Source organism: Theropithecus gelada, chromosome 3, assembly GCF_003255815.1.
Source record: "Theropithecus gelada isolate Dixy chromosome 3, Tgel_1.0, whole genome shotgun sequence".
NCBI lineage: Eukaryota > Metazoa > Chordata > Mammalia > Primates > Cercopithecidae > Theropithecus > Theropithecus gelada.
Window position 1 is genome coordinate 174,381,807 of NC_037670.1, and position 20,141 is coordinate 174,401,947.

General features: G+C 52.7%; 1 protein-coding gene across 2 annotated transcripts; it reads left to right on the forward strand.

The window, feature by feature from the left end:
- Nucleotides 1–868: 868 nt before the first annotated feature.
- Nucleotides 869–19,785, forward strand: ZNF775 (zinc finger protein 775). Of its 2 annotated transcripts, none has more exons than XM_025378333.1 (3): nucleotides 869–946; nucleotides 9,295–9,374; nucleotides 17,660–19,785. In XM_025378333.1, the coding sequence occupies exons 2-3, from the start codon at nucleotides 9,344–9,346 to the stop codon at nucleotides 19,240–19,242; spliced, it is 1,614 nt and encodes a 537-aa protein (XP_025234118.1). In that variant the 5' UTR covers nucleotides 869–946; nucleotides 9,295–9,343; the 3' UTR covers nucleotides 19,243–19,785. The 2 variants fall into 2 exon arrangements, with proteins under 2 accessions (XP_025234118.1, XP_025234119.1); XM_025378334.1 differs by lacking the exon at nucleotides 869–946 and adding an exon at nucleotides 4,255–4,380.
- Nucleotides 19,786–20,141: the final 356 nt, after the last annotated feature.

The window sequence follows — 20,141 nt, forward strand, 5'->3', positions numbered from 1 at the left end:
CTGAAAGGATTCTGCTCATGGGAGCCCTACCTAGTAACCCGACCTAGTAACGTAACCTCAGAGCGGTTCCTCAGCTAGAAAACAAAGGGATTGGGCCGAGCGCGGGCCTGCAATCCCAGCACTTTGGGAGGCCGAGGCCGCAGGGTCACTTAAACCCAAGAGTTCGAGACCAGCCTGGGCAACATGGCGAGACCACCGTCTCTACAAAAAATTAAAAAAATTAGCAGGGCGGGAGGATCGGCTGAGCCACGGGTTCGAGGCTGCACTGAGCCATGATCGCGCCCCTGGGGACAGAGCGAGACCACATCCCTAAAACAGAAAACGAAAATATCGAGTATAATGATTTCTAAGGTCCCTCGTAGTGAACCCTAAAAGTTATCACACCCTACGGTGGGGCTGTCGCGGCTTGAGGGCAGCCACAGCCTCAGCCGGGGTTTCTCTCCGGGTCCTGATGGGTCCCCAGCAGGGAGAAACAGCGTCCGGTGCGCTGAGGCGCTCGGCGAACGTGCGCTGAGTTCAGGCGTTACAACGGGGTCGCAGTCTGAGTCCGGGCCTGGCAGGGGTGCCAGGACGCCGCCGGCCATCTGGAGCCCGAGCTCCCGAGATCTCCTCCCCGGGGCCCAGCGACCCCGCGGCCGGCTGCTAGCGCGTTCACGGCGCCCGGGCCTTGCGCGCCCACTGGGGCCGAGGTCAGCCCTCCCCCCTCGGTTATTGGCTCCAGAGAACAAAGGGGCCGCCCCGCGGGCTGCTCCGATAGGGCCTGCCGGGTCATCTGAGCGGCGCAGCCAATGGGGTGGCTGGGCGGCCCCGGGGATGGCCAGGCCCGCCAGCCAATCAGACACCCGTACCCGCCCCGCCTGCCCCGGGAATGGCCAGGGCCGGGAGCCCGGTGCCCAAGTCGCCCTCGGGGTGGCAGTTCCCGTTAACCTTAGCCACAAAGTCAAAGGTATTTATTTCCCCGTCGCCTCCCTCCGAGTCCCTCTGCATTTCGGGCGGGGAGGGGCGGTGCGAGGGATGGACCAGCGCCCGGCCCCGCTCCTCCTGTGCTGCCTCCGCCCGGCTCGGGCTGGGGCGGAGTGATGGGGCGGGGACCTGGGGTGCCCCGAGCCCCGCGCGTCCCCCGAGCCCGCGCGTCCCCCGAGCCCCGGGTCTCAAACGTTTCCCCTGCCCCCACACAGCCGAGGGGAAAGGGGCGCGGCCGAGGGTGGGGAGGGCCCCAGGCCAGGGCAGCGAGGTCGGGAGGGAAGCTAGTGAGGACGGAGGGAGGACGCGGTGGCGAGTAGAGGGGTCGCCCGCGGGCGGCCCCTCCTGGGCTGTCCCGTTGTTCCGAGTTCCCGGTTCCTGTCCGTCTCCCTGATAGATCAGCTTCTGGGGGCGGGAACCCCAGTGCTCGCTGCAGAGTGACAGACACATAGTAGGTGCTCAATAAATGTGTGATTAAACGAGCGGGGATAAGGATTGGGGGTGGAGATAAGTGAGAGGGAAGCCCCGCAGAAGTTGGAAGGGTGTGGTGTCGGGTGTGGCGGAGAACTCCTCTCCAGGAAGATGGGCACAGCAGCCGCGAATTCGGTGGGGTGGGTGCGGGCATCCCCTCTGTGAAGAACGTTGAGGATATCTATCTACATGTGGAAGGTGTGGAGATGGGGCCTCCTTCAGCCTTTGGAGCAAGATGATCTGAACTGGGGCTGGGTGTGGTCAGAGCCCCAGGGGCTGGAGGCTGACGACAGTCCAAGGCTTCACAGCCAACTGTTCCCATGTTCATCTGTAAAATGAAGAGATTAGATGGCGGTTGTCTCCTTTCAGGCTGAAGGTTTCATGCTTCCTTGCTTCAAATCTGTTTTGTACTGAAATTTCTTTAAGTGTTCCCTTGTGACAGTTTTTATTAATGGATTACTGTGTGTGGGGCCTGTACTGGGTGCAGGGGAGAGAAGGACCCTGTGTTAAGATGCATGTAGTCTTGTGCAGACTAACAAAATATTGATGACGATGATGATTCCATGTAGATGGTCCTGGGTGCACAAGTTAAACAGAGAAGGGGCTCCTGGCTGAGCCTGGTGTGTCCAAAAAGGCTTCCTGGTCAAAGCGATCCCTAATCTGGACTGGGAAGGGGAGAATTGAGCAAGGGCCTTCCAACGTTGGTCACAGGGTGCGAGGACATGGTGAGTTCAAGAGCCACGAGAGCATGGGGCATGTCGGGGTGCAATGGGGAAAGATGAGCAGAGTTGAATTCTCAGTTCCCCCTTATCTGAGGTGTGTGTGCCAGCAAGTCCATTTGGTGGGGGTCTGGGTTTCTGAAAAACAACTCAAGGACATACTCTAAGATGTTACCTTTAGTTTGTATAGGCAACCACACGTCTCGTGTGGTCGAACTTCCTTGCTGTTGTTTTAGCTACAATTACCTTATCAGGTTGCACATTTACTTCTCAGGACCAGCTAGGTGCCTGGAATTTCCCTGGAAAGAACTCAAGATTTTCCTTTATTTTCATGATTGGAGGGTGCAGCAGGTGCCTGAAGGGGTCCCTGCTCCATCTCACTTTCGTTTTCCAAGGTCCTTTGGATGCAGCACGGGATGGAAACGTGTTTATTAATTAAAATGTGACACCTGTTCAGCGACTGTTAGCAGCTGGGTTTGTCCTCGACCTTCAGCTCAGATCCAGGCCCTGACAGGTTCCTGAGTATTAGACTTGGGGCGGAGGAATGTTAAGTGCAGCTCTCGCCTCTGAAGGGAGGTGGCTGAGGAGGAGGGGGCAGGGCTGTGGGGCAGGGGAGGTGTGGGTGGGACAGTTCCAGCAAGGGTGTTTACCTCTGGCCGGTGAAGGAAGTCTTGGAAGGAGGTACCTCAGGATCATGGCTGGGGTTGAATTGGGGACCTCTGGGAGGTGGGCAGGCAGAGTGGATAAGGCAAGTGACCTGGCTGCATGCAGATCAGGTCTCCTGGGAATGTTGACAGGAGCAAACTAAAGCCATGAAACCTGGCTGGCTGTTCATACCCTGAGGTACAGTTCTTATAACCCTGAATGGGGAGCGGGTGATGGCAACAGCAATGACCTAAATCGAATTTGTCTTGCACCTTGGGAATGTCTCTGAGAGTCCTCTCACACTGTTCGCATCCCGCCATCCCTCCCCCGACCACCCCTGCCCCACTCAATATAACAATTCTATACCACGAGCAAGTGTTATTTCCATTTTTAGGTGGGGAAACTGAGGCCCAGAGAAGGAAAGTGGTTTGCCTGGGATCACGTGGCTAACCAGAAGCAAACCCAATCTCAGTCCCTGTCTGGAGCTTTTCAACGGCCTTTTCCACTATGGCCTGCTCTTTGGGTGGGATGGCGGCCTGCCCTTTCCCCTGGCTCCCCTCCTCTGTTCCCTCCCCAGATTGAGGACTGGGGTGTTTGAGAGACTGAGGTCTGGAGATGGTGGAGTAGAAAGAGGGGAAGGGTCAGGGTTGGGAGAGTGGTCACAGTGGGGGTGGCCTTGTGCTGAGTGGGATCCGGGAAGTTGGACAGGAGCAGGGTGGGTCATGGTGGGTGGGACAGGGGAGTTGTGGTGGGAGGCTGATGCTGGATGTGGGGATGGAGGCCTCCAGGTGGGGGAGGGGATGCCCACCTGGTTTGGGCTGGGACCTCTGGGAGGGGCATGCAGAACTGCCCTGGTAAGTGGAGGGCTTTACAGACAGTGCCACAACCACAGCCGTGGCAAACCCTCTTCCTCCTGCGGGGTGGAGTGTGGAGGCTCCTGTGTGGCGCTGGGGGCCTCTGAGATTCCCAAGTGGCTGGAAGGAGTAATGGCTTAGGAAGAGTGAGCAGCAGCGGGGACAGTGGCAGAGAGGCTTGTACAGACACTGCCCGCTGCATCCAGCTCAGGCTTGCTGCCCTGTGGTACTCCTCCCAAACTCAGAGAGCAGGTATTTCCATTCACCCATGCCATCAGGAACCTGAGCTCAAAGCCCTACAATGACTGGCCAGGGACTAGCAGCGGCTCAGTGATGGGTGGGCTGGGACTTGGGACTCCTGACTAAGACATGGGGTCCTGAGGGGAGAAACCAGGAAGGGTGGCCTTGAGAAGGCCATCCCTGCCAGCCTCAGGCAGTGGGCTTCGAGGGGGAGACTAGGGCTGAGGAGCCAGCCAGGTGGCGGCTCAGGTCACCCAAAGCTGACTGAAGGGGAGAGGACCCGTTGCATCCCCTTGGGCCAGAGCCCACAGGCCAGGCCCTGGAGGATCTCAGGCTGCACCAGGCTTGCTGGACACAGGCTCATTGTCTCTAGGGCTTTCTGTCTTGCGGTAACGCCTCTCCAGCCAGCTGCAGCTCCTGCTGACCTATCCCACCTGGCACAGGGCATCCAATGGTGACTCGCGGCCTAGCCTCCTGGCTCGATGAGGGTAGGTTGCTTCTGTTTCTACCTCTCTGAGTTCTTTCCCTTGGAGCAAGTGGGCGTGATAGGATGGCCATGGGTGTACAAGGATGCTTGTGTCGTGGGTGACTTTGCATTTCTGTGTTTGTAGGTGTGCTGTGCAATGATTTGTGCTGACCTGGTTCACAGTGGCATATTTGTGTGTCTGTGGATCTGTAGGTGTGTCTGTGAGTTTAAAAAAATATCTCACATTCTCTATTTGCATAGACAGTTTTGCAGGTGTTCTCATGTAGTTTTGTGTCTTTGAACTTTTGTTTACTTAGCTGTATTTAGATATGATCGTATCTGGGTATGTTTGTGTGTGGTTTACATCAGTTTCTCATGTCCCTATGGTCATATATTTAAATTAAAATCATCTGCTGTTAACTGAAATCAGGCAGAGAATACCATTGCCTGGTCCTGAGGGATTTCTTGATAGTGACAGAAGACTGGAGCCAGAGGAGCCACCTCTTGAGTCCTCCATTGTTTCATTCACTCATTCTTACATTCATTGAATACACATTACACACCTTCTACATGTGAGGGATGTGCAGGCATGGGAGCAAGCCCCCGTTCCCTGGGGCTGACTTGAGTGAGGGGGTCTCACAGGGAGAGAGAACTAGGTGAGGACATAGCAGGAATGGGCTGGGGGAGAGGGCAGGGAGGCTCTGGGGACCAGGTGGAGTTGGGAAGGACAAGGCCGTAGAAGGGGGCAGCATGGGCAGGGAGGCATTGGCTGGGCATGGGCTGGGACTGGGGAGGCCAGTTTCTGTGGAGGTCTCCTACAGAAGACCAGCTGAACAGTGCCCAGCAAGTGAGGACCTGCTGGGACCTCAGGGCTGAGAAGGGCCTGATACTGGGCCTTTGGCTGGGGTTTGGGGAGCTGCCCCCACCCACCAAAGCCTTAGCGCCTGGTGGTGGATCCTGCTCCCGCTCCACTGGCAGCAGATGATACCTGCGGCATGGTCTGCTTCTGACTGCCTGACCTGGGGCGCTGAGGCTGTGAGAGCTGTGCTGGGCTGGTGGGAGGTTCCAGGGGCAGCGATGGGGACGACCTTGCCTCTTTCTGGCCTGTGGCCTTTCTCCTCCCCCAGCTGCTGTCTGGCCTCCCCGCCCCCAAGTCTCTGCCACAACCAAAGCTCCTTTGTTGCCTCCCCCTGCCCCGGGCCTCTCCACCTGCTGCTAGCTCAATCCCCTCTTTGTGTGGTTGGTCCTCAGTTGTCATGGCAGCTGGGCCCAGGCTGAGGCCTGCCCACTGTCGGGCTCTTACTGAACTGCAGCCTGACCCGGTGCGGGGAGGGCCGGGCCAGAGCCAGGTGTGGGAAGGGGGCCCCTGTGTGTCCTGCTCCCCTCAGAGCCTGAGGGGCAGCAGAGAAGACAGGTGGTCCGGTAGGGGTCCAGGGTCCCTTGTGCGATAGACGAAGCGGCCTTCCAAGACTCGGTGTGGGCACTGGTGGCAGATGGCGCGTCTGGCCCTTGACGCCTGTCTTCCAGCCGGGGGGCTTTGCTGGGCAGCCTGCTCACCTGGCTCCTGGGTGTCTCCAGGTGGCCGAGGACGTGTCAGGATGGTGGGTTAGGAGGGGCCCGCCATGCGCAGAGCAGAGCGAAAGGCAGAATAGGAGAGAAGCTTAGGGTGGAGACATGTGGTGTCTGGCCAGCCTAGAATGTGTCACATGGAGGGCTTTCCTGGATTTTGTCTGTAGGACACCTGCTGTGCTGTTTCCCAGACATAGCCCACCTGAGCACACAGGTAGAGGCGGGTCCCCAAAGACTTGGCCTCCCCTCATTCCTGTCTTCTGTTTCCCCCTTGAATTTCTCACTTCTTCCTCTTGGGTCCTCTTCCTTCTGGCTCCACTTCTGTTCTTATGTAAGCCACAAGCTGCTTCCCCTCGAGCCCTGGTATGGCCCGAGGCAGAGGCACTGAGGCTTGAGGCAGCTGCTCTGGGAGGTCCTGGACAGTGGAAGGCCTGCTACTACCCGGAGTGGCTGTTAGGTCCTAATACCTCTTGGGAGGCAGGGTGGGTGAAGGAGGACTGTCTTTGATTTGCCTTGGAGGTCTCACTCTGTGTAGACCCAGGCCCATCCTTCTGTCCTCCTGAATTTCTGGCCTGGGCTGTGCCCTCCTCAGTCTGAGTTCCCCTTACCAAGGTGGCTTCTCTGTCCACTAGCCCCTTTGCGCCTCTTTAGGTGGATGCTAAGTCCAGTTGGTGAGAGGTTTCCCAAGATGTGGCATGCAGAAGCTCACAGAGTGGCCCTGAGGGAGGAGGGTGGCATGGGAGGGAGGAGCCCCCAGCACCCATCAGAGCCCCACCAGGGGCCCCTCCAGCCCCCTTCCCCACTGCTCACCTTTTCCCTGCACCACAAGCAGGTTCGAGTGTCGGTAAGAAACCATAGTAGGCATGCTTACAGACCGCTGTAGGGGAAATAGAAGTGAAAACAAAATCGCTTGCAAACCCAGAAAAGCTCTTTGCAAAAGTAGAAGAGAAAAACAGTTTTTAAAAGATTGAATGTGCATGAAACCAGAATGTGGTGCGCACCACAGACAATCCCCTGAGTGACTGCAAAGATGGGAGCTCTCAGCCTGCATATAGCCAGCGCGTGCAGCCCGTTACAGACATGTTCCGAGGGTAAACAGCCACCAGCCCTCCAGCAAGAGGACTGGACATTACCATTTGTCACACGCAGGTCATCCTAAATTCACGTGGTAATTGGAGTGACCATCTGTGTTAGCTAATTGCCTTTACCCACAGCAAAAATAAAGTTCTCATATTTTTATGACAGGAGATAGGTTTGTGATTTGGAGCCAGGCGCCTGCTGAAGTTAGGCTCCTACCCTCCCATGGAGACTGGGAGGCAGGGGTAGTGTCTTCCTTGATCTTTAAATTTCAAAGAAGTGGCCCCCAGGACCTTGAGAAAGACAGTCCTGGGTTGTAATGTTGGCAGAAGGCTTATTTAGCTTTTTTTTTGAGACAGTCTCACTCTGTCACAATCTCGGCTCACTGCAACCTCTGCCTCCTGAGTTCAAACAATTTTCCTGACTCAGCTTCCCGAGTAGCTGGGATTACAGGCGTGTGCCACTATGCCCAGCTAAGTTTTATATTTTTAATAGAGACAGGGTTTCCCCACGTTGGCCAGGCTTGTCTCAAACTCCTGACCTCAGGTGATCTACCCACCTCAGCCTCCCAAAGTGCTGGGTTTACAGGCATGAACCACCGCGCCCAGCCTTATTTAACTTTTAAAAAGATTTATTTCTACTTGAGGAGCATTTACTGCAAAAATAAAAAATAAAAAAAAATCACATACATCTCAAAAAGACAGAGATAGAGCTTATTAATTAGAAGTTTCTAAACTGCTCTTGAAAAAGGGGGTGTCTCTTCCCCTCTTTGTACGAGGGAAAATGACTTTCTGCATTTTCTAGATTCATATTCACCCCTCCCCCCATGTCTCTTGTCAGGGTCCAGATCCCCAGTCTGGGTGTGTGCTCCCCAGTGTCTGGGCTCTGAAGGGGACCTGGGAGAGGTAGGCTGGGTCTCTGCGAGGCTCTTGGGGCCTGGGTGGGTGTTTCTGTGAGGGTGGCCGAACCAGGGTGCCTGGGAGGAAGGGCTGACTGAAATCTGGAAGAGCCCCTCCCTTGAGGCAGCAGGAAGGATGAGCTGCGCATCTCCGTGGGGCAGCCACGTCTTTGCTCTGCTAGGGGGTACAGGTGCAAGGGACCACATCCCTGTCCTTAGGAGAGGCGCGCCCCCAGCGAGGAGGAGATGAGTCTTCAGGCTGCATAGCTCCTGGCCAGGTGGAGCAGCACATTCCTGCCACCTGTGTTTGTTACAGGCCCTCTGTGTGCCCTCTGCTCTGGGCCCTGAGAATCCGGTGGCAAGCATGAAGAGCTCCTGGCCTTGGTGTGGTGGGGAACAGACAAGTTAAGATCACTTCAGGTGGCAAAAATGTTAGAGAGCAAACGGGAAGTGGAGTTAGGCTGGTGACTGTATATAGAAGCGCCAGGGGCCGGCACGGTGGCTTACGCCTGTAATCCCAGCACTTTGGTAGGCCGAGGTGGGTGGATCACAAGGTCAGGAGTTTGAGACCGGCCTGGCCAATATGGTGAAACCCCATCTCTACTAAAAATACAAAAAATTAGCTGGGCGTGGTGGCGGGCGCCTGTCGTCCCAGCTACTTGGGAGGCTGAGGCAGGAGAATGGTGTGAACCTGGGAGGCGGAGCTTGCAGTGAGCCGAGATCTTGCCACTGCACTGCAGCCTGGGAGACAGAGCAAGACTCCATCTCAAAAAAAACAAAACAAAAAAAAGATGAATCCTAGATCAGCGAACTGGGCATGGGCTTTGCAATGCCCAGTTGACCGTGTGTGTTCTTGTATGGAGACGGCTGGCCCCGAAGCTCCCCAGAGGGGTTTGTGCTAGAACATGGATGAGGACTTTGAAAGAGGGGGCTGGTGACTGAGGAAACATGTAGGGCCGTTCTGCCTTCCAGGTGCATTCCTCGTGGTCAGTTGCAGACATATCTCTAACCTTACTCCAGGCTCCTGCTTCTCAGGTGTGGCGTCCATCACACGCTGCCCTGCGGATGTTGAGGGTGTGGGCTCTGGTGTGGGTGTTAGAAGACCTGGGATTTTGTCCAGCTCTGCCGTTCATCACCTCCATGACTCTGGGCACATCAGGGGTCCTTCATGGTCTCAGTTTCCTCTTTCGTAAAATGGGAATTAGGGCTCTTTTACTTTCTCAGCAGGTATGCGTACAATGAAAGAGCCCCTGCCCACGTCGAATGTGGCTATGGATAGAAAAGCTCTTTGGAAAAGAGAGTGCTTTATGGGATGGGAGGGGGGCTGGGGACCCTGAGTTCTGTCCTTGTCCCACAGGCCCATTCTCTTTCTTCTGCTTCTCTTTCTGACAGATGACAGGAAAGGGACACAGCCGGTGTTGATGCTGGGAGGCCTCCAGGGATGGAGGGTGGCCTGGCTGGTGACCGCACAGGTAAGAGAGAAGAGAGAGGAGGCAGGGGAGCCAGGGTCTCCTCCGCTGAGGTCGCGTGCCCTTATCTTTTCTGAAGCCAGGCACAAGCCAACGCCCTCAGCCAGTAGCTAGTACATCCCATTGATGCAGAATTTGAGGGTGGGGACCAGGGCTTGGACAGCCATGTCAAAGAATGGAACAATGACAGAGGCTATGGGAGCTCAAAAAATGACAAAGCCTGGTCCATTAACTTGCCTGGCAAGGGGACACATGTGCACCCATGCCTTGTAGAAATTGAGGTGTTATTTACATGCTAGAACAGGGAGTTTGTGGGGTTATACTAATTAGGCATGGAAAGCTGGCACTCTAGGTAGGACAGTTGGAACAAAGCTGTGGCTCATGAGTCAGGACAGTGTCTTCAGTTCAGTCCATTTATGCTTCCTGGAGGTCACTCAGAGTTCAGGGTCCTTATTGGCTAAGCCGCTTAGAGCTGGTTGTGATGAAATACATGCTGCCAGTGGAAAATTTCCCCGCACAGTCACGTGCTTTTGACTGGAGCCCCTGCCCAGCATCCCTGTGCCTGAGGTGGAGCAGCCCCTGGCGTCTGTGAGTAGCACTTGCAGCCCTTTCTGGCATGCCCTGTCGCATGTGGTGTGTGGCCTGGCTGCAGAAGGGCTCTAGGCCCCTCGGCAGGGTTGAGTCGAGAGCACGCCGGGCACCCTTGGGAGCCCTGCCCTTCGGCACAGTGTGACTCTGGTTTCTTTACCTCCCTCTACTCCCGGGGGAATTGCCCCATAGACCTCAGGGCCCCTGCCTCATTGCCCTTATGGGAAGAACCGCCTCCCCTCCCAGGAATATCATGTCAGGAGACCCAAGACTGAGACAAAAATCAGGCAGTGGGGTAAAGGAGAAACGTGGCCGCAAGTGCAAAGCGTGGCAGTGTGGTATGTGGACACAGACCCTCAGGGAGCCTAGCCATGTACCTGCGTGCCTGTCTGAGGAGCCAGGTGCGTGACAGGAGCACCCTAGCTGCATGTGTGTTTTGGAAATTCCAGTGGAACTTAGAGCGCAGCGTGTTATAGAAGGCTCTTTCCCTACACAGACTCATACATGGGATCCTGAGTCACTGTGAGGTTGCTCTGGTTGATGTGAGCTGTGGAGTCAGCCGGGGCCCTCTCTCCTCTCTATGGCAGCTTCTGGGGAACCCTGTGGTTTTAGGGAAGAGTTTGGAAAACACTAGCCTAGACTCCTGGAGACACGGAGGCGTGTGGGGACTGGCCTCTGGCCAGACTGAGGGAACCACTCATTTGGAGGACCCTGTTTTTCAGACAATTGACAGCTTACCCCTTTTAAGCAACTTTTAATTTTTATTTGTGTGTGTGTGTGTTTTATTGTGGCAAAATATGCATGATATTCACCATTGTAACCATTTTTAAGTGTACGGTTCAGTGGCATCAGTACATTCAGTGTTTAGCCTTCACCGCCATCTATTTCCAGAACATTTTCATCACCTGGGAAATTGTACTCATTAAGCAATAATCCATGCTTTGCACCTTTTAATTTTATCGGAACCATTAAAACCTAAAACATGATTCTTTTCATGATGACTGAGGAGCGGTGCCATTATTTCAGGACTCTCCACAGGCAGGCCAGTGGCCTGCGCTCTTCATATGGATACCTGAACCCTTGGGAGTGTGCCTGGGGCTGCTGGAGCCCCAGCACACTCCACCTCAGCTCCAGGGCCTCCAGGGATGCTGCTGGGCTTAGCACCTCACCCAACCCAGTCATTTATGTCTGCCAGGGGTCCTTTGGCAGGTGGATGTGACGGCACTGTCCTGGCATCCTGGGGCTTTCTGGCGCGCAGTCATCTTTCTGGCTGGAGAGGGCTGAGGGGGAACCAGCCATCAGCCACCTGATGGACACAGCACAACCACCGGTCTCAGATTGGTGTAACTCATCCTGGATCATCCCTGTGTGCATTTGTAGAGACATGGTTTAATTTTTTATGAATTCAATCAGATGATTCATATGGTTTTTCAACTTGTTTTTTGCTTTCTCTTAAAATGTTTTGAGAATCTTTTCATATTGGCATACATAGTTCTTTTCCATTCTTTTTAGTCGATGCATAGTATTCCATATTATGAAGGGAACTATTTTTTAGGATAATTAAGTTATTTTTCATTGTTTGCTAATTACAAAGAACACTTCAGTGAATATTCCTGGACATTCCTCTTTACACTTGTATGTCAGTATTTCTTAGGTGAACACGTGGGATGGAATTGCTGGCTGGAAAGGGCCAGAAGGCTCTCCACACTTCTAATTTTAATAAACACTGTCAGATTGTCCTCCACAAATTCTGCCCCAGTTTATGCTCTCAGATTACCTATGTGTATACTAGTTCTTCTGTGTAGTGTCCACGCATATTGTAGAGGTATTATTGATTTTTTAAATTTTTGTTGGTATGAGGGGTTGAAAGATGCTACACTTTTAGTTTGCATTTTGTTGATGACTAGTGGGGTTGAACTTCTTTTTTTTTTTTTTTTTTGAGACGGAGTCTCGCTCTGTCGCCCAGGCTGGATTGCAGTGGCCGGATCTCAGCTCACTGCAAGCTCCGCCTCCCTGGGTTCACGCCATTCTCCTGCCTCAGCCTCCTGAGTAGCTGGGACTACAGGCGCCCGCCACTTTGCCTGGCTAGTTTTTTTTTGTATTTTTTTTAGTAGAGACTGGGTTTCACCAGGTTAGCCAGGATGGTCTCGATCTCCTGACCTCGTGATCCACCCATCTCGGCCTCCCAAAGTGCTGGGATTACAGGCTTGAGCCACCGCGCCCGGCCCAGAACTTCTTTTTATCATGTATAGGAGTCTGTTTTATAGTCTGGATACTAAGCATTTGTTCTATATCTGCACATGGACTTGCACTGTCTAGCGCATGGCCTAGCCATATAGAACTCTTCTAGTTTAGGTTTAAATCAACTTAAGTATGGCCAGGCGCGGTGGCTCACACCTGAAATCCCAGCACTTTGGGAGGCCGAGTTGGGTGGATCACCTGAGGTCAGGAGTTTGAGACCACCCTGGCCAACATGGTGAAACCCCATCTCTACTAAAAATACAAAAATTAGCTAGGCATGGTGGCGGGCGCATGTAATCCCAGCTACTTGGGAGGCTGAGGCAGGAGAATCGCTTGAACCTCAGAAGTAGAGGCTGCAGTGAGCCAAGATCGTGCCATTGCACTCTAGCCTGGGTGACTAAGGGAAACTCTGTCTCAAAAATAAATAAATAAATATTAATTAATTAACTTAAATACAATTAAAAATGTCATTTCTTAATTGTACTAGTCACATTTCAAGTGCTCAGTAAACATATGTGGCTTAAGAGCTCAGATGTAAACTGTTTCCACTATTGCAGAAGGTTCTATGGGAAAATGCTGCTCTAAATTCCCATTTCTTTTTTCTTCTTCTTTTTTTTGAGATAGAGTTTTTGCTTTTGTTGCCCAGGCTGGAGTGCGGTGGTGCGATATCATCTCACTGCAACCTCTGCCTCCCTGGTTCAAGTGATTTTCCTGCCTAAGCCTCCTGAGTAGCTGGGATTGCAGGCACGCACCACCACACCCAGCTAATTTTTTTGGATTTTTAGTAGAGGCGGGGTTTCACCATGTTGGCCAGGCTGGTCTTGAACTCCTGACCTCAGGTGATTCTCCCACCTCAGCCTCCCAAATTGTTGGGATTAATGGCGTGAACCACTGCATCTGGCCAAAATTCCCATTTCTGTCGGACTTATGTTTATGGTATCTTTTGTCATACAGATGTTTTAAATTTAGTTTTTATCTTTTGTATCCTGTTTAAGAAGGCTTTTAATTATCTCTGGATTCTAAGCAAATTCTCCCAATTCTTCTAATACTTCCATTTTCTTTTTTAAGCTGGCACTTAAGTCCATCTGGAACTGATTTTTATAAACAATCTGCACTGCAAATCTAACTTAAATATTTTCCCCAAAGAGAGGGTTGGTTCTAAGTCAATGAATAGCCTTTTTCCATTGACTTGGAATGTCTCTTGTATCATGTATCAAATGGTTCTGTTCCATTGGCCTATTTATCTATGATGTGTACTGTACATTATTGTAATGATTATATTTAGCATTTTTACTTCTATTTTTTGTGGATGAGAATCTGACTTGCAGCCTTAAGTCACCAAGCCCACCATGGAACAGTCATGCCAGTAACAATAACAACGGTGTCAGTCAAGAGTTGGGTTTTATTTTCTTTTTTTCCCAAATGGATCTCTCTCTCTCTGTCGCTCCCTCGCTCGCTCACTCTCTCTCTCTCGCAGTACAGTGGCACGATCAGGGCTCACTGCAGCCTCAGCCTCCTGGACTCAAGCAGTCCTCCCACCTCAGCCTCCAGAGTAGCTGGGACTACAGGTGTGCACCACCACACCCAGCTAATTTAATAAATTTTTTATATAGACAGGTGTTACTATGTTGCCTAGGCTGGTCTTCAACTCCTGCACTTTGGCAATCCTCTTGCCTTAGCCTCCCAAAGTGCTGGGGTTACAGGCAAGAGCCACTGTGTCTAACCTAGACTTTATATTTTAGAGCAGTTTTAGCTTTACAGAAAAATTGTGAAGAAAGTAGAGTTCTCCTATACCTTAGCTCCAGTTTCTCCTATTATTAACATTTTGCATTCGTGTGGTACATTTATTATAAGTGATGAACCAATATAGATACATTTTTATTACCTGAAGTCTATAATTGACAGTAGGGTTCTCTCGATCTTGTACCTTACATGGGTTTTGACAAAGGCATAATGTCCTGTATCACTATTAGAGCATCATACAGAATATTTCACTGCCCCCCAAGTCCCCTGTGCTCTACCTGTTCATCTCTCCCTACCCTCCAACCCCGGGCTACCACTGGTTTTTCAATTCTCTCTGTAGTTTTGCCCTTTCCAGAATGTCATATATTTGGAGTCATACAGTGTGTAGCCTTTTACGTTGGTGTCTTTCACCTAGAAGTTTGCATGTAGGGTACCTCCATGGCTTTTTTGACTTCATAGCTTATTTCTTTTTATTGTTGACGAATATTCCATCATGCGAGTTATCCATTCACCCATTGAAGGACATTGTGGTTACTGCCAAGTTCTGGCAGTTACGAATAAAGCTATAAAAATCCATGTGTAGTTTTTTGTGTGGACAGAGGTTTTCAGCTCTTTTGGGTAAATACCTAGGAAAGCGACTGCTGGATTGATGGTAAGCCTGTATTTAGCTTTGTAAGAAACTGCTGAACTGCCTTCCAGAGTGGTGGCAGCACTTCGCATTTCCACCAGGAAGGAACGAGCCCCTGTTGCTGCTCAGCCTCACTGTATGCACATGCCAGTGATCTGGATTCTAGCCACTCTCATTTATTTTATTTGATTTTTATTTTTTTTGAGACAGAGTTTTGCTCTTGTTGCCCAGGCTGTAGAGCAATGGTGTGATCTCAGCTTGCTGCCGGGTTCAAGTGATTCTCCTGCCTCAGCCTTCTGAGTAGCTGGGATTACAGGTGCCTGCCACCACCCCTGGCTAATTTTTTGTATTTTTAGTAGAGATGGGGTTTCACCATGTTGGCCAGGCTGGTCTTGAATTCCTGACCTCAGGTGATCCACCCACCTCGGCCTCCCAAAGTGCTGGGATTACACACGTGAGACACCATGCCCAGCCATTCATTCTATTCTATTCAATTCTAGCCATTCATACGTGTAGGGTGGTAGCATTTTTGCTTTTAATGTCATATAAGCCAAAATCGTCTTTGTTCATTTTTAGGATTTTCTGGGCAATTTGTATAGATGATAAATGTTACAATTGACTTAAATCGGATTACACTGAATTTAAACATTATTTCAGAGTGAAGAACATCTTAGCTCCTCATCTAAGAATATGATATATTGCTCCTTTCATTTGGTTTTCTTCATCTCTTTAGTAAAGTTTAAAAGTTTTCTTTATATAAGTTTTGCATGTTTATTAGGTATATTCCTAGTTGCTTGTGTTGCCATTTTTTAAAAAGTGATTTTTGTATGGTTTTGTACCAGGCAATCTTGCTGAACTCTTATTTCTATTTCTCAGTGGATTCCCTTGCACATTCCAGGTTGTTAATAATCATAAGCAAATGGCAGTTTCCTCTTCTTTCCAGTGTTGATGCATTTCTCTTTGTTTTCCCCTCTGCCTTGGCTAGTTCCTCAAGGACAGCCAACTGATTTCAGGGATGGTGAGCATTGCATTTTGTTGCTAACTGTAATGGGCTTCTAATCTTTTGCCTTTGGTTATAATGTTTGCTCTAATTTCTAGAGTACATTCTTTGATTCTTTGTCAACTTAGTTTCCTCTATTCTTACGTTTGCTAGGAGCTTTCTTCTCTCTCTCTCTCTCTCTCTGTCTGTCTCTCTCTCCCTCCCTCCCTCTGTCTCCTCCCCTCCTCCCTCCCTCTCATCTTCCTCCTCCTCTACCTTCTCCCTCCTCCAAACCTTCCCTCCAGAAATAATGTTCAATTTTATCGTATGACTTTTTCACATCTATTGGGAGTTTTTTCACTTTTAATAAGGTAACGTTATAAATTATATTGGGCCATGTTTGCTTTCCTGGGGAAAATCTCAGCAGGGTTAGGGTATGTTATTATTTTAATACCACTGAACTTGCTTTGCTAATGTTTGTGTCTCTGTTCAAAGAATGATAAACCTTTTGCCCACCTCCATTCTTGTCTTGGGTTGATACTGGAGTTATGCTAACCTTGTAGATTTCTCTTTCCCTTTGCTCCTATTCATTGTAGTAGTTTATATAAGGTGTACATGGTCCTTCCCTTGAGGCTTTAGCAGCACCTGTTTATACAGTTACAGAGCCTGTTACCCATTTTTGAGGTAGACTGAGATGTGCTTCTCAGGCTCTTTTAGTCGTTTATGTCATCAGATTTTCCACCTACTCTTGGGTCAGTTTTAATTTACGTTTTCTTGCAAAATCTTCTATTTTATATAGATTTTCAAATTTATTTATATAAAGTCCATATATAGTATTTGGGGATTTTCAGAATCCTTTTTGCAGCTACATGTCCCTTATCTATAATCTGTTTTTATCTTTATTAATGCTGTTCTTCTACCTCCTTTGGGGTTATTTTGTTGTCTTTGTAACATTGACATCTGTTTAAAGATTTTTCTCTTTTCTTTGTTCACAGCTGTTTTATTCCACCTACTTTTTATTACATGTAAACCTTTTTGGAAAGGTGCGTAGATCACAAGCTCTATAAATTCTTATACAGCACACATTCCCCTGTAACTAGCACCCACATCAATGGAGAACATTGCCAGAACCTCAGAGCCCATGCTGCCTTCCACCCACAGTGCCCTCTGTAATAGGGCATTATCCTGACTTCTAACTCTTGGTTTCATTTTGCCGGCTTCTCCTCTTCACATAAATGGAATCACACAGTAAGCATTCTTTAGTGTCTGTGGCAAACGGTTTCCTTATGGCTTCTTATTCTGAGCCAGGAAAACAAACTGCCTCTGTAGACTTGTGTATGGCCCAAGATGTGGGCTGGGAGCAGTGGGTGTGGGACCCTCGAGAGCAAAGTGGATTAGGTTTAACACAAAGGCAAGGCGACACCTCTTTTGGATGCTGAGGTCTTTCTTTCTGGCCTACTTTCTTGTTCTTGGTTTTGTTGAAGGAAGATGAATTGCCAGACAGCCAAGGTCCCAGCAGGTGAAGTGTTCCCCCACCATGGCTTCTGCCTTGGAGCAGGGGCCCCGCCGGTATAGACGGTGATGCAGTGACCCAGGGTTTGGTCTCCCTGACCACTGAGGACTGGGCATGCCTTTGCTTAGAAAGTTTCCAGCACATGGATCCTCTTAGAAAAATAATGGTATGTTTTGCAGCTTGGCCACTTTCTCCTTGCCCCTTGGGTCAGCAGATTTTACTGGATTGGTTTCTTTAACCTTCTCTGCATCTCCTGGGCCTCAGGGTGGAGAAGGTAGAGCAGCCGGCGTCTCAGGGATCCTGTGACCTGGGCACCCGAGTAATTCATTTATGATTCCTTTCTTGTATTTTTCTCCTTCACTCCTTTCTATATCTTAACCTGCCCTTGTCCTTTCTGCCTTCCTTACTCTTTTTTCTTCCCTTGCCCCTGTTTTCTTCTGTTCGTTTTAAAATCTTTCCCTTCTGCCTTTTCTCGTGCTCTCTTTTCAGCCCTTCTCTGCCTTCCCACACCCCTTCCCTCTCGCTCCTTCTCTCCATCCCACCTAGCGGAGCAGCAGTGACCTTTCTCCCTCCTCTCTCCTGCTTGCCTCTGGCAGGAGCTGGGCTGGTGATGAAGGTCAAGCAGGAGAAGCCGGAGCGGCTGCTGCAGATACTGGCACCGCAGGTCATGCTTGCGGAGAAGGACAAGGAGAACATCTTCCAGCAGCACCCGGGCCTCCCGCCACGCCAGACCATGGGGCGGCCTCGAGCCCTGGGGGGACAGGAGGAGTCTGGGAGTCCAAGGTGGGCCCCTCCCACTGAGCATGATGCGGGGCTGGCAGGCCGGGCTCCCGGGTCAGCCTCCGGTCCCCTGAGCCCCTCGCTTTCCGCCGGCGAGGGTCACTTTGTGTGCCTGGACTGCGGGAAGAGGTTCAGCTGGTGGTCGTCCCTGAAAATCCACCAGCGCACCCACACCGGGGAGAAGCCGTACCTCTGCGGCAAGTGTGGCAAGAGCTTCAGCCAGAAGCCGAACCTGGCGCGCCACCAGCGGCACCACACTGGTGAGCGACCCTTCTGCTGCCCCGAGTGCGCGCGGCGCTTCAGCCAGAAGCAGCACCTGCTGAAGCACCAGAAGACCCACTCCCGGCCCGCCACCCACTCGTGCCCCGAGTGCGAGCGTTGCTTCCGTCACCAGGTGGGCCTCCGCATCCACCAGCGCGCGCACGCCCGGGACCGCCAGGGCTCCCGCGCCGGCCTGCACGAGCTGCTTCGGGACGCGGCGGCGCGCAGGGCCTGTCGCCTGCGGCCGGGGCCGCCACGGGGGCGCCCCGAGTGGGCCTGGCTGGGGCTCTGCCAGGGCTGGTGGGGCCAGCCTGGGGCCCGGACCGCGGTCTCCGGCCCCTCGGGGCCGGGCGAGCCGCGCCAGTTCATCTGCAACGAGTGTGGCAAGAGCTTCACCTGGTGGTCGTCGCTGAACATCCACCAGCGCATCCACACTGGCGAGCGGCCCTATGCGTGCCCCGAGTGCGGCCGCCGCTTCAGCCAAAAGCCCAACCTGACAAGGCACCTGCGCAACCACACGGGCGAGCGCCCGCACCCCTGCCCGCACTGCGGCCGCGGCTTCCGCCAGAAGCAGCACCTGCTCAAGCACCTGCGCACGCACCTGCCCGGCGCCCAGGCCGCGCCCTGCCCCAGCTGCGGTAAAAGCTGCCGCAGCCGCGCCGCACTGCGCGCCCACCAGCGCGCCCACGCTGCCGCTGAGCCCGCCGTTCCGGCCGGGGAACCGGGCGACCAGCTGCAGGCCGAGGCCATCCCAGGCTTGGCCGCGCGGCCGCGGAGCTCCCAACGGTCCCCGGGGGCCCGGGACGCGCTGTGGGGCCGGGGACGCACGGGCCTCACCGGGCCTGGCGAGCCGCGCCAGTTCATCTGCAACGAGTGCGGCAAGAGCTTCTCGTGGTGGTCGGCGCTCACCATCCACCAGCGCATCCACACTGGCGAGCGGCCCTACCCGTGCCCCGAGTGCGGCCGCCGCTTCAGCCAGAAGCCCAATCTGACGCGGCACCGGCGCAACCACACAGGCGAGCGGCCCTACCTGTGTCCCGCCTGCGGCCGCGGCTTCAGCCAGAAGCAGCACCTGCTCAAGCACCAGCGTGTACATCGCGCGGCCCCTGCGTGCAGCCCCAAGGAGGAGGCGCGCTAGTGGACGGGACCTCAGCGGACCAGTGGTGGTGCGGGGGATGTTTGTGGGGTGTGTGTGGGGAGTGGGTGTGGCCAGGATTGCTGGCTCTTAGAACTCCCCATAGCAGGACCGGTAGATTCCTCAAGGCTCTGAAGGGCTGAGAATAGTTCTAGAAGGGCTCAAGAGGGTGCTGGGAAAGGTCCCAGCGTGGGTTGAGGGAGGAGGAGGGAAGATCCGAGTTCCTCACTGCGGGCCCAGATGTGACCACCCTCTTCAGAGGTTGGACCCCAGGCTTCAAGCAGCGAGTGAGGGGCCTGTTGGGGACGCTGGGAAAGTCTCCTGGTGTGAAGTGGCTTAGGTCTGGACTAGTCAGCTGCAGCACCAGCCAGTCCTGCCCATGCTTCAGGATGGCCAGGGGCTGCCCCTGTAGGAGAGTTGCCAAGACTCGGTGATACCAAGGATGGAAGCCAGAGGCTGTGGCGAGGGAGAGCCAAGCATATTCCCAGCACCAGGGCCAGAGCTGGCACATCGTAGGAATCCAATAAATATTTTTGGAAGGAGTGAGTGGTTTTATGTCCTTCTCCATCCCTGCCTGCCCCCTGCCCAAGGTGTGTGTGTGGTTGGGCCCGACTCTAGAACTGGTATGCGTGTGATGGTCAGGCAGGCATGAGCCGGGTGGGCTCCGCTGAGGCTTGGCTACCTGAGGAGGTAGCTGTGCAGGAGAGAGCCAGACACGCTGCTCCCACTCCTGTCTGGGGCATATCTGAAGTGGGCTGGCTGACTTGACTGGCTTGGATCCTTATCAGTCTGGTGTTGCAGAAGAGAAAATGGATGGAATATTCCACATGGTCTCACTTGCCTTTCTGAACCACCCTGGCTGAAGCTGAAGCCCGGGTCTGTGTGTGCTCAGAGATCCATTT